General features: G+C 41.7%; 1 protein-coding gene across 3 annotated transcripts in view; it reads right to left on the bottom strand.

The window, feature by feature from the left end:
• Nucleotides 1-14,157, bottom strand: part of ADGRD1 (adhesion G protein-coupled receptor D1) — a 160,614-nt gene that overhangs the window by 68,333 nt on the left and 78,124 nt on the right. For all 3 annotated transcript variants that reach the window (XM_075110128.1, XM_075110130.1, XM_075110129.1), the window contains 2 exons: nt 3,398-3,471; nt 1,368-1,491 (listed from right to left, as the gene is read on the bottom strand). In XM_075110128.1, coding sequence (XP_074966229.1) covers nt 1,368-1,491; nt 3,398-3,471 — 198 coding nt within the window. The remainder of the gene's footprint in view (nt 1-1,367; nt 1,492-3,397; nt 3,472-14,157) is intronic.

Here is a 14,157-nt window from a genome sequence, read left to right as displayed (position 1 = left end):
CAGTAACTGTCTCGGCAAAGCTACTGTCTAAAAGAAGAGCAAACCCATCATTCAAACCAATTAGCAGGCGCCTGGTACATGACGGTACAGTCAATGCATCCATGCCAGCAGAGCTGACAGAACCCCTCTAGCTGTACCACAGAGGACACCATGCTTGTTAGCAGCACACAGTGATAAATAGTAGGACTCCTACTGTCCTACTGAAGCTTTTCTTCAGTCTGTTAATTTGTATTATTAGGATGGTGTCTGCAGAAAGCTAGAATGTGCTGGAGAGTATAAATTTGACAGACAGTATAAATTTCCTTAAATGTATGGTTGGTAAATTATTTCTGTTATACATTCATTATTTATTAACCGGGGGTTGTCCAAGCAGGGCTTCATCACTACCTCCGTCGGATCCTCCCTGACAGTAGCACACCCAAATAAAGCAGTAAAAAATATTTCTCCTGCTCATGGCAGTGCTGTCTGTTTGTCTGCTAAACTCCAGGATGGGCTTGACCTTGCCTGGTGCTGAGGTTTGTAGAGGGAGTCCTTCAGCAGACACAAACCTGCAAGGAGCAGACAGTCTGCTCCATCTCCAAGGAAATCTCAAGGCATCGTAAGGTATCATGAAGAGAAGAACATGGCTATTAAGGAGAGCAAGGCATTTGCTTCATCTGAAACCAGTGGTGAGTATGAATAGCAAGTGTAAGGGCCTGGGTAAACAGAGAAACTGTCATATTCCAGCTGCAAAGACGCTTGCTTGATTACTCTTTGGACAAAGGAACTAGTTGAGAACTAATAGAGAAAACTGTACATACGGCGTTCACTCTCAACCCTAAAGCATCATTTTCTTTCTCATGCTCCTTACACAAGCCCCTGCTTGGCAACAAGGTGAAGGAACAGCAGCGGGGAGGCACTTGGAAAGCTGGCAGAGACAATGGTAGGGGCCAGCTGGCAGCAGAGCATGCTTCACATGGACTTCAAGCTCGGCTGTTTGTATTCCACAAGTCTAGTTACCAAAAATCTTAAAAGCCACATCTCAGATGTGTCTGTCTTGAAAACGAATCATAAAAGCCAGGGTCATCTCTACAATGTCCTCTAGTGCTTTTCCTGCCTGGTACTTTAAGAAATCATGCTAAAAGGGTGAGAATAAAGTAAAGAGAATTCCTACCTACCAGAGATGTGTTTCATTTCATGCTCCATTTCAGTTCCCAAAAGTTTTAAAAAATAAATATAGTCAAGAAGTATTAAAACATCATCCCAGAAAGCAAGATGTGGGATAAATCGGAGTTGGGCAAAAATGAGTCCAGTTCCAACCACTTACGGATGTGGTGTGAGGATGCTTCATCTTTAACGGACAGATTTACTCCTTTGCTTAATCTCACCTTCAGAGGCACCACTTGCATCAGAATGGCGAAGTTAGTGAGGTGGTTACAAAGACACACGGAGTAGTTGAGGTCCCCGCTCTCACGCACACAACCTTCATTAGACCAAACACCGGTTCCATTGCTGCAAAGCACACAAAAATGGAACATAATGTCTATCAAAATGCATCTTATCAGGTTAATTTGACTAACTATAATTGTACTATAGAGGAAATAAAAAGGTTCGAAAGCCATCTCAGGCTGGAGCATCCGCAAACCCTGCTGGCATCTTCTCAATTCCATCATGAAAACAGTGTAGGAAAATATTGACCAGAACAGGGCCCAGGTCAGACCCCTTACTTTACTGTCTCTAGAGATTTCTTCCCGGTTTTATAACCAATGAATGATAACTACATTTTTTCTTACATTGTGCGACCCACTTATGGCATTTCACCTGGACCCAAATTTCTCTATTCTGAGAACTTCAATATCAGACCAGTCAGTAATCTTGCAAAAGTCAAAACAGTCAGCGTATCATATCTGCTGCCTCTCCCTTATCCACTGTCCTACTCATCCTGTCAAAGCAAGTCATTCAGACTGACTGAGCATGATTTCTGGTGAGCCATCCATGCCAATGGGCTTTTGTCACTTCGTCCTCAGGGGCAGCAAGAGCAGCTCCTGCTCCACTGACGATATGGCTGGGCTGGTTGTGTGGCCTGGTCCCAGGGCTGTGCAGGATTGCGATGCTCATGAGGTTGCTTCTTCCTGGAGCCAGGGAAACCCAGAAACCCCGGTGCTATCACAGCCCTGCAGTGGGGTGGGGACATAGAAGCCACGGGCACACATCTGGGGGGGGTTTCCATGGGCTCAGGCACCACAGGTCACCCACCCAAACCGCCTGCTTCTTAACCATTTATTACTTTTGATATTATTCTGGGTCCTGAAGCTAGACTGAGTGATCTGTACCTTTCTTTGTGCTTATTTTAAAGGCAGGTATTACCTCACCTTTGCTCTGTCCTTTTGGACCTCCTTTAGTTCTCAGAGTCAGTCTGTTGTAGGTCAGAAACCAACTGCTTATTCTTTAACTACCATGCACTAGGGAATAAGATGATCTTGGCACAAATAAAACTCATTCAGAGGGACAGTTTTCATACTTCAGTTTCTATCCTGAGGCAAATCCTCAAGGGCCCAAACCCCAGTGGAAAACAGTACAGGAACAATGCCCCGACCATATTAATTTGCCTCAGTAAAATCTGTTTCTAATTCATGGTAATTTGTGAGTAACTATAACAACGAGTAACCGCCAACAGCTGGGACAGTTCAACATACTTGAAACAAAACTTCAATAAAACAATCACAGCATTGCGGGCCATTGCTACATCAATTAGGCTTATACCGTTGCAGCTCAGAAACTGTTAATCCCCATGAAATTCAAAATTCACTATTTGTATTCTTTCTCAATTGATTCAGTAAGAGCAGCATGTTTGGAAATCAAGAACAGATGAAACAGGATAAAAAAAAGAAAAGCTACTGCTTTTCCATAGTTCCTATTTTCTAAGTGAAACATTAAGGTGATATTTACCCCCCTTTCATTCTAATTTTCATTCAGGAGCATATTATTTCTCCATTCCATGCACTGGCCAAAATGCAAAGCTCTGAAACACTGATCTCACATGGTGTTGTGACAGAGGCACAGATCCAGTGAAAGCAATGGCTCTGCTGGAGGTTTGCCATCTTAAAACATCCAAGCATCTGCCCAAGTGGACATACTCATAAACCACGATAAGCACAATTTGTATCAGTGTGAAGTTTTGATTCCAAAATTTTTCAGTCTCTCAATTACCTGCCTAACGCAGGGCCTGTGAACAGCAAGTCTCCATTTATGGTAAGAAGCCATTATGAGGTTGTGTTTTTTGTAAACCAGTGGCTCCATTTCTTTAACTATTTCCACTAATGAAAGAGAACAAGAAGCATACAGGTAATACACAGCATCACAAACTAAGTGTAATTTAATTAAACCAAGTTAAAGAATTTGAAATCACATAACATACCTATAGTCCAGAAATGCACAGTAAAGATGAACTCTGTTACTCTTATTTAGTGCTTGGCTGTATTGTCTGGGAGTCTGCAAGAAAGAAAATACAAACCTTGAAGGAATGTTTAAAAAGAGCTAAATTCTGCTGTTCAACTACATTGAATTCTCATTCTTATAATAACTTCAACAGACTTTTTCTAGACTAACACACCATAACTGAAAGCAAATTTTGTCAGTCTTCATGGTTGTAACACAAACCCCAACCGTGCAAAGGCTGGTATTCAGTCTTAATTTTACACCCTGGGATTAAACTCGAGTCACTTTGAATGAGAAATCTATGTCCCATTTAAGTAAATAGCAAACCAGGATTATTTATTGCATATAAGCACAAATATACATGTTTATTTTTGCAGGATTGGGGTGTTATTCTTCAGCACATATTTGGCTTCTTCAAGTTTTGTTCTCATTGTGTAATAAGAATCTCACATTTTAGGATTAATAACACTGAAATATGTGCATTGCAACGACCAACTCACAGACATTTTCTTTCCACAGTCGTGATTATTTAAAAACATACAATCAAACTGAAAGAGCAATGACATAATTCAAGATTTTATTTTAACACACCTTAGCATTATGATAACATAATTTCTATCTTCCATAAACAGATTTAACCACTAACTCAATCTCCTCCATTCAGGAAGCTTTGAGACCCCATTCTCCCCTCTGTTACGCCAATTTAATGACAAAATAATTCAAATTATATTGGAGTGAAGTAATAGTTTGTTATAGACAAAATACGCAAACTAGAGAACTTCCAGGATCGTTCAACCCTTTCTAATACATAAATCCCCAAAGTGCACATTGTGTTAGACCCTACCTTAAAGGAATTTTTTAATTACAAGAGTCTTCAACATAAACAAATCACTGGTGAATTAACAGCCCTCGGAGTATTGCAACACAATTCTGCTGTCAAGCCGAAAGATAACCCATTATTGATTTCCTTGCTTCACAGGAAGAAGGGATAAAAAACCCCACCACCTCATCATGCTGAAACTCAACCAAGTACAAGAAGTCCCTGATGCAATTTTCCTTCTCCTCTCCCACAAGGCCAACAAGTGTCAGGCACAAGGTAGCACAATTCCCTCCTTACTAGCGATAATAAAGCGTTTCTGCCTAACCCAGGACATTCACACATTTGTACTGGATTTCCACACACTTCAGGTAGCTTTGCTGTAGATAAGGCCATTTACTTCTTCTTAACTCACATCTCTGGATAACATAAATGGAATTTTCTTATCTGCTTGAGCAACATCCCTGGACAAAATTTCTAGTTCCTTGACTTACCCTGTTTTCCCTAAGCCTTCGTCATAGAAACAGCTGAGATTGCAGGTCAGGTACTCACAGGAGTAGAGCTTTGTGGAGAGGAAAGATTGCCACTTATCTGCTAAGGGTCTCTAGTTCCCCTCTGATTCTGGTGACATCCTGTAGACTTTTTCCACGAGGGGACCAAAGCAAACAATAAAACCTCAATCTCACAGGTGTGCCGCACTGGGAAGTGATAACGGGACAAAAGTCACGTCCCCCATCACCAGGAAATATCTCACTGATATGACCCCCAATCTGCTCGTGCCACTTTCTTTCCAGGTGTGGCGAGAGAGGTGTGGTAAAACCAAGTATTAACCATTAATTAATACAGAGGAGTCCTTCCTCATCTGTGAAGGCCCTTCGCCATCACTGGCTGCCCTGTGAAGGCCCCGTGCAAGGCTTCAGGATCAAACTGGTATGTACCCTGCTAGATCCATCAATTCTGAACTTCCCATTCCTTTCAGAAAGTGCTCCACCATGAGCCTCACCTTTAGCAATGACAGGGGTCCTGCACACCTTCTAAATCACGAACCACCTATGAAATATGGAGTGTCTTTCAGAAACTGCTTCCTTCCCTGAACCCTACCTCTTGCTGCTCAGAGTATTCTTGAAGAGCGCTAGTTCAGAAACTGCAGAAGACTAATGATCCATAACCCACGGCTGGAAAACTGCCTTCTGCAACTTCAGTTAATTTAAAGTTTTGTTGGCAGAGTACATTCTTTTTACCAGCAGCAAGGGTACGTAGCGTAATGTTTGCCCATTACACTGTGTAATGTTATGCCCATCACAGCTATAGCTTTCCTGAAGTAAGCAACTGAAAGAATCCGTAGTCAGTTTGTATTACAAATTACTTCACTTGTATGACAGACGGTGGGTAAAAAAAAAAAAAAAAGAGACAGAAAGATCTGCTGTAATAAGAGCTAAGATCATACAATAATTGTCATTTCTGATTTGTAAGGTATCTCTAGATAAATCTTGTTTCTTAATACACTAAACAGAGAGGGCACCGCAGGGTCAGGTTGGAAGAAGACCTAGTACTTCAGTTGTGTATATTTTTACACAAATAAATCCCAGATGTACATTTTACTCTCAATTAAGTATCTCTGGCAAGAGACAAATTATTGTTTTTCTTCATATTTAACTCTAAGCACAGATGTCACTCATCAGACAAAGAACTACGCCACGTGAGGCTATACAGCCTCTAAGCTGTCCAGGACTGTATGCATAACCACACGGAAAAAGAACAGCTAAATAATGTGTATACAAGAAGAGTCCATATCAATATGTCTATTTAATTCTCTTAAAGAATATGTCCCATGTTTTAACACACGACGTAGGCCTCACAAGGCTTTCAGTGCCATCTATGATAACTGCATAAAACACTCATCTTCTCAGACTTCACTGAAGTTCTACAACAAAACCATCATTAGAATAGAAAGCCCCCCAACATATAAGACTGTGGCTACAAGGAATAAACCCTCTCTGATCTTCAACAGCTCTACTTCAAAGTGCTCTCTAATCTATGAAAAACGAACTGACTGTACCTCAATGCTGCATTTCTTAGGTTAAACTGCGTGCGACAGCTTATATGTGACTTGTATCCTGTAGCACCGAGGATATTGATTTAATGACATTGATAACAGAAAGCTTAATATACAAGTAGGCTTTTACACTAAAAGATTAAGTCACTTGAGTGTTTATAAAAGCCTGTGAAAGGACAGTTTATGCAGCTTTCGGTAATGGGAGAGAATGGAGAGGGGGAAAGTACCAGCACGCTAAGTAATGCAGGAGCTGTACATCAGTTCTCCCTAATCCAGGTTCTTTATGTCAGTCCTCCTGCATGGAGAGGGGTGCATGGAGCTTCTTCAAAAAAGAATTAGACTAAAAGAGGAAAGCAACCTCTTGTCACTGAGGAACAGTGCACAGAAACAGTGTCACACAAGAGTGTAAGCTCTATGTCCGTCTGATGAAGCAGGTATCTTGAGGAAGGACTGTCTCTCTTGACATTGTGGCTGTTCAGCATCCCTCACCCTAACCACTCACTCTTGGTAAATCAGTCAGACTCACAAGCAAACCACAGAAACTCATTATATCTGTTGAGAGCACATAGAGGAGATGCATGGGTGTGTGATGGGGATACGGTACTTGCACTGCTGGGAACTAGGCACAGGGCCATGGTTAGTGGGTGAAGAGGCCAAAAAAGGGGGGTAGGGGGCTGAAAGGACTGCTGGAAACCTTCAGGAAAGCCTAGTTGCAGGAAATGTCATGAACACAATTTCAGAAGAAAAACAGCCAGCCAGCTGCTGCTGGGAAGGCTTGCCAAGGAAAAGAAGCCAAGCAGAGGGTGGGGTGAACCTCTATGAGATTAGCTTGTTTCTCCTCTCCTAAATTTAAAAAGCATACATTTAGCTACATAGTGGTGGCCACCGAGGGAGGAGGGTGTGCACCTTCTAATTCAATATGTATTTTTCCCCACTGTGAAGAAGGACAAATCTGTGGGTCAGATCTGCCATTGATCTAAGCTCAGTAGCTCCAAGCCCAATGTGTGGGATGTTGGAATTCCTTTCATTCAAAGCAGATGATAATTTACCTTATTAAGTTCAATTTGGAGTTCACTTGTCTCTATTTACAAAATACGGCATTTTGTCTAATTCAGAGGTCTTGAAGTCTTGTCTTCTCAACCTCCGAGAATACCATGGATTATTTTGAAGGTGGCAAGAAAAGACACTAAGACAAACAAGCGTCTTGTCAGTATGCTTGTGTCTTCTGTGCAATTCACAGCCCCACCGAAATATTCTTACAGGTGTATGAATCAAAAGCACTTTTGATTCTGGTTTATGGATTAAATTAGAGACTCAACTGATGCTTTATCATGGTTTAACCCCAGCCAGCAACTAAGCACCCCACAGCCGCTCGCTCACTCACCCCCGGTGGGATGGGGGAGAGACTCGGAGGAGTAAAAGTGAGAAAACTCATGGGTTGAGAATAAACACAGTTCAACAGGGAAAACAAAAGCCGCGCACACAAGCAAAGCAAAGCAAGGAATTCATCCCCTCCTCCCCACGGGCAGGGGGTGCTCAGCCATCCCCAGGACAGCAGGGCTCCATCACACGTAACGGTGACTGGGGAAGACAAACGCCATCGCTCTGAACGTCCCTCCTTCCTCCTCCTCCCCCAGCTCTACATGCTGAGCCTGACGCCATGTGGTGTGGGACATCCCTGGGGTCAGCTGGGGTCACTGTCCCGGCCATGTCCCCTCCCAGCCCCCTCGTGCCCCCCCAGCCCCCCGCGGGTGGGATGGGGTGAGGGGCAGCAAAGGCCTTGGCTCTGTGCAAGCCCTGCTCGGCAGGAGCGAAACCACCCCTGGGGTATCGACACTGTTCACAGCACAAACCCAAACCACAGCCACACCAGCTACTAGAAAGAAAATTAAGTCTATCCCAGTCAAAACCAGTACATGCTTCTAATATGTGTATTTCCTGTCCTCACAGAACATCCTGACTGTTAGCGTGACCTATCCAGGACCACACAGTTTATTAACTTCCTTTTCCACTTTATATAATCTACCTCTCCTAATTACCTAAAAAATTAAAACTTCAAGGTACATTCATCTACTCAGTTCCCTGGAGGAAGACAGACAGAAAGAAAAGGAAAGAATAATCACCTATTTTTATAGTGGCTATACCGGCTGTTATCGTCCAAGATGTGAGAAAACTGCATTGCAGCAGACCTTGGGCTTAGATCACCAAATTATTCTAATTTAGAGTCTTTGTCTGATTCACCCTAAGAGGTAACTAGCATATGTAATGAAAAAAAATGTTATAAATTGTACAAAAATTAATTTAACTTATCATTAGGGAATTAAAAGTGTTATTCATAAAAGCCAGACCTTTAGTTGTTCCACTGTTGTCAACAAAGCTCTGTTAACGAACGCTTACTGAAGCAACGAGCAGATACTGTGGGCTCCCAGGGTCAACATGAAAGCTTGCTGAATGTTTTTCTTAATGGCACAATCATACAGTTAAAAAAAAATCCTATGATATCACAAAGGGTGGAAGAATGTGGCAGACAACAATATAAAGGAAAAAACCAGTGCAATATCAGAGGCTATAAAGGCATCTGAAATTAGAAAATGTTGCCATATGTAATTGAATATGGATTGGGTTCCATCTTTCCTTTGCCTGACGCTAAAAATAATAAAAAAAGAAAGTATCAATTTTCTGCAAAAATACTGTTAATCAAATGCTACACCAATAGCCTTCCCCAGTTCTCAGAGTTCTCCATTTAACAGCTGCTGTATTGGGCAAGCAGTGTGAGAACAAAAAAGTAATGAAAAAACCCATGAGCAACAGACTGAAAAATATCTTGGCTGCTCTACTAGTTAGCATTTTTACAAAGAGAGAAAGAAAAGGAGGAGGAATGGATGAGGAAATTGTCCTGGTGCTTTTTTTTTTTTAATTATTGTGCATAGCAAAAAATTATGATTACTTCTGAATGTGCACAGCATCAGAAGACCTTGATATTTTTCTTAGACTAGCAAGTCCACATCTCTCTAAATAAAAATGCCACCCTCCTAACAGGATCCTGTCTTTCTTATGGCACCGAACAAGGGGCTTATTCCAACAGCTGCCAAGACAACATCTGATCGCTTGCAGATCTCAGTGTGGGCTGTCAGGCACTGTGCATCTGTACAACGGTTGCTTATGATCTACAGAAACTGAAACTATTACTTGGTGCTCATCTTTCTTCAGCTCATCTCTGATTCACTTCAACTTACCTGCTTATAGCACAGGTAGTCTTCATGGCACCCAGAAGAGCTGGGGCAGTGATTGCTGAATGTACTCTAGGTGCAATGTCATGAGCGTTTTAAGAGAGTAATAGTTCTTCTCTCTGGTGTTGGGTGCTAAATAGCATAAAAGTCAGTTTTTTCCAAACTGCTCAAGGAAAGCTGCAATTTTTGGCAATGGAAACATTGCAACCTTTGAGTTAAAATTATAATCTCCCTAAACACACATGCACAGCTCCCAGATGGCTTTTCTTTAATTTTACAGCTAAAAAATTCCCAGCCTAACACAGAAGTTACCTTCACGTAGATCCCTCAGGCAGCGAACACAGCACAGCACCAGTGGGTCAGCGCTGAGGCCTGGACTCAGCAACCTCTGAGCACAAAGTACCTTGCTCAGCCTCACTAAGCCACGTATCCTCTATGGACTATGCTTTCGTACATTCCTCACTTTCAAAGATCGCAAATATGTAACAATATATTTCTTCCCTTTTTCCTTCTCTTTGGCCTGGGTGCATATGGCACGATGACTGTTTTGTATGTATTTGTTAACACTGGGCAGTGACAAGTGGTTGCATGCCAAATTCATTCAGCTTGGAAGCCAAAACTATTTAAGATGCAGTACTGTGGTGCAAAACCATGCCAAACTCCCATTGACTGCAATCTGGATTAATAATACTAACAATATTGTTGTAAATCATGGTAATAAATGGAAAGCACAGAAAGGCTGAAAAATAGCCACAGAGAGAAGAAGGTTCATTTTCATTAGAGATGCATGGAGCTGACTTCAATGGAAGGCATGCACAAATAGAAACTGCAGGATAAGGACCTTTGAAATTCAATTTGGGCAGCTACCAACTTACATCAGTAAATATTTGATGTTTAAAAATTTTTAAATGCCAGGCAGTGAGAGATGGGGCTCAGCATGGCAGCTTTTCCTCATGTGAGCACCAATAAACACAGGATTGAACTCATGATCTGTATGAAAAGCTGCCTTAATGCTTAAGGGAAAAAATGATTTCTCACATCCCTTAAAGCACAGTTCTGTTCCAAAGAATGGCAAAATGAAAATATTAATATTGTCTCTCTAAAAGTAGTCTCATTTAAGTAATTAGCAATATAGCAGTCAGATGGTTTTGATGTGTCCTTACAGTTAAACAGTTACATCCATATGTAAGAAAAATATTTATACGTACACAGCCCTCTCAACCTCTGCATGATTTAGACATCTTAGGATGGACTAAGGAGTGCAAAATTAAGTCACTGATACTGAAACACCTGGGACATGTTTTCTCACTTCTTTGAGTTTTAGCAAGTCAATGGAGAGGAGAGAGCAAGTCAGAGCTATTTTCTTTCCACGTGTTATTGATAGAATTGTTTACACAGAGCCAGTGTCATCAAACTCGCCGGGACGCCCCGCATCGCTTCCAACTGACTCAGGGCATACCCTCCAACTAGATATTACCTCTCCAAAACTAATGAATGCAGTCGGGCTCCAAAGGGTCCTAATTTAAATCAGGTATCTTAAAATGCAAGTTATTTCACTCAAGGTGCCCATGTTGAAGCAGTTACTCATTGCCTAAAACGCCTTATTTTGTTTTAATGTAATGCAAAGCCCTGCAGAGCAGCTTTTCTGCTCTTCCCATCTCCCCTCCCACCCAGCACACGCTCAGAGCCACCACAACTTCACACCAGACAGAAGAAATCCGGCTTGATTGTCAGGGCTCAAGAACAGTTTGTCAGACTAGCAATTAAATAAAAGGAAATCTATCATTACGACCACTGGTAGACCTACCTGAAGCAGAGATTGCCGAGAGGCCATAAACACCAAATCCCATGTGGCCATTCACGCCTAACCAAGATCTCAGGTTTTATGCTCTGATCTGTTTTAACACATCTGGGTTAGATGGGCCAGGATGAAAGTAGTCTCTGAGCATGGATGAAGCACAGCTAAAAATATAAACCTACCCCAAACCCGGGCATTTGGCCTGATTCTTCCAGGAAGTAATTTTGTGAGCCTCTTTTTGCCAAGGCTGGCTATTAATGCAACTGGTTGTCGTGTTCATTCCTCTGGTCCAAGACTGTGTTGCTTTATGCTGCTTCTGCACTCCTGGGCTCCTTGAAAATGCTATTTTTAATGCAAATAAAGTCAAATACTTATAAAGTTGTCTGTGCAAACCATCCACCAGCCTTGCAAAATTCTAGTCACATATGCTGCTAGAAGCTTACAGGCTTTTTTTGGATAGATGAATGAAATATCGTTTCAGCTTTTCCCCACCCTCCTTATAATCAGCATAATAAAGTAGATTTTGTGGTCATGCTGATACAAGTTCATGATAACTTTCCAAAACCACTTAGTGAAATAGATGATGGTGTCTTTTGTTAAGGTTTTTTTCTTTCCTTTTGCTGTGCTTTTTTCTGCTACTCTGCATTATTATATTAAAAATGTATTGCTTTTCTAAAACGAGAAGCAGATGTTCCTCCTATATGCCCTTTCTTAATCTCCTCTATTTTTCTTAACTCATGTGAAAGTACTGCTAAAGAAAACAACTGCTCTGATTGATATTGAAAAGGCTATTTAAAAATGGACATATTTTCTAATCCAATAGAACCACAGTGAGAGAAGTAAGCAAATCTCTTTTTTTCCCGCCATTCACCTGTACTATTTTGACATAGGCAGAAATATTTCCCTTTGCCATACAACTGTCCAGGCCCAACGCAGAGCTCTGTAACAGGAAACAATGTCTACGCAATGACAAGAGCTGTGACAGGGACCAGAAGGCAGACACAAAACATAATCCCTTAAAGGGATGCACAGAGTACGATCAGTTTTAAGAATGCTTTTCCTATTAGGTAATATTTCCACAATTCTTAGTTTCCAAAACAGAGCTTGGACTTTTACTCCTGATGGCTTTTTTTTTTAAGAAGAGAAACATTTGCATCAGATAGGAACCATTCACGGCACTCAGATTTAACATTTAAACTGCCATTGTGATTCGCAATCCCCATGTTACTGGGGCAGAGAGAATTTAAATGAGAAACAAGAAACTGGGACAACTCAGCACTAGCTGGATGGGAGTTGGGCACTTCGCCCGTTGCGCCGCGCTGCCCATGGAGGGCAGCAGGAGGGACAGGCAGTCAGTGCCTGCAAGCGTTTGCTCCCCTTTCCACAGTACAGACCCCCATATTCCAAACAAGACATGCCTGGATTTTGGATAACCAGATTTCACAAAACTCAGCTGAAACTGAAAATCCTTAAAACAGAGGTTTGGTCCCAACAATTAACAAGCACCAGCGACAGCAAAAAGTTGCACCAAATTCAAAACCAACATGAAGGTACAAAACCTAACAGCAATGGCAAGTCTCACTGACACTTTCGGTTTCAGTTTAACATACACCTTTACCAATACAGAAATGAAGTCTGTATTAGCAAACACCTCCATTTCTGCAAGACTGAAAGTCATAATTTTAAGAAGAATCAACCAATATTCACTCATATTTCTTATGGAAAAGGCTTTAGAGACTATTTAGGCATTTTTCCCATGAGGACCACATAGTAGTTAGCACAAGAGAGATTTCCAAGTGAAGAATCAATATGTATTTCCTTTTCTAAGTAGACAAAAAGTGCAAAGATGTCCTAATTTTCCTGCACAAAGACCAAACAAAGTCTGTGTCCATATTTTTGAAGAGCACAAGGACTTTGACAACCTGGAGCAGTTAAACATTAAAGTTTCATGCACTCTGCACAATAATAGCAGGAATAATGCACTGCTTATGGAATAAGTGGGAATAATGCATTTGTCTTCTTTGTAAAGACTTCAGTGCCGTACAATTCACCTCCAAGGACAAAATTCGCTTCTGGGAATGGGTAACTTTGGGAGTCTGGGAATGCAAGGGGTCTAATGTGGCCAGAAACTGCCCATGAAGCAGGATAAAGAATGAGGACACCATGGAATAGGAATATGGCAATGGGGCCAAGGCTGCTGGTCTCGAGGAAGGTTCCCTGAGCTTCCTTGGGAGGCCAGTTAAGCCGGTGAGGCTTTGCCCAGGGCTCCAGCTGAAGGACACTCCTGCCTCCCATGTACACACCTGCATAAGCAATTGCTTAGCAATGCTTGGAGAGGAGGAATAGAGGTGACAGCAAAGCAGCAAGAGCTAAGTGAGCTTCCAAGGCACGAGGTCTTCAAGGCACAGGCACAGAAATCCTCTTGTTTTGCGTGTGCACAGCATGTAACCTAATGGGACTCTGGTTTATGACGTAGAGAAGCTAATATGAATAAAATTGTACTCCTGAAAAAAACCACCAGCTTCTTCAGGTGTCAGAAGCCCCTTCATCAGCTTCAGTGAGAGCTGGATCAGGTCTGCATTACTCGCTTTGAAAAAACCAAGATCTTGTAAGGTATGCAGTTGGTTCATCTTGACGCATTTGTAGAGTCATCTTTGCTAACATCTCTTTCCAAAGTCCCATGTTGTGAAGGGTGTTTTGAACATGTGATTTAATGAAAGCTTTAGGAGGAGTTTTAATAGGTCATGTCAGAAACAGGGTACCAGGCTTAACTGTAAAAATATTTACCACTCGGTTTCTTTGTTGCTAATATTTTTTTCTGCGAGTGGATTTATATGGT

This window comes from Phalacrocorax aristotelis, chromosome 15 (genome assembly GCF_949628215.1).
Source record: "Phalacrocorax aristotelis chromosome 15, bGulAri2.1, whole genome shotgun sequence".
Lineage (NCBI taxonomy): Eukaryota > Metazoa > Chordata > Aves > Suliformes > Phalacrocoracidae > Phalacrocorax > Phalacrocorax aristotelis.
The sequence above is the reverse complement of the archived record's forward strand: the minus strand, read 5'-3'. Positions and strand labels throughout refer to the sequence as shown.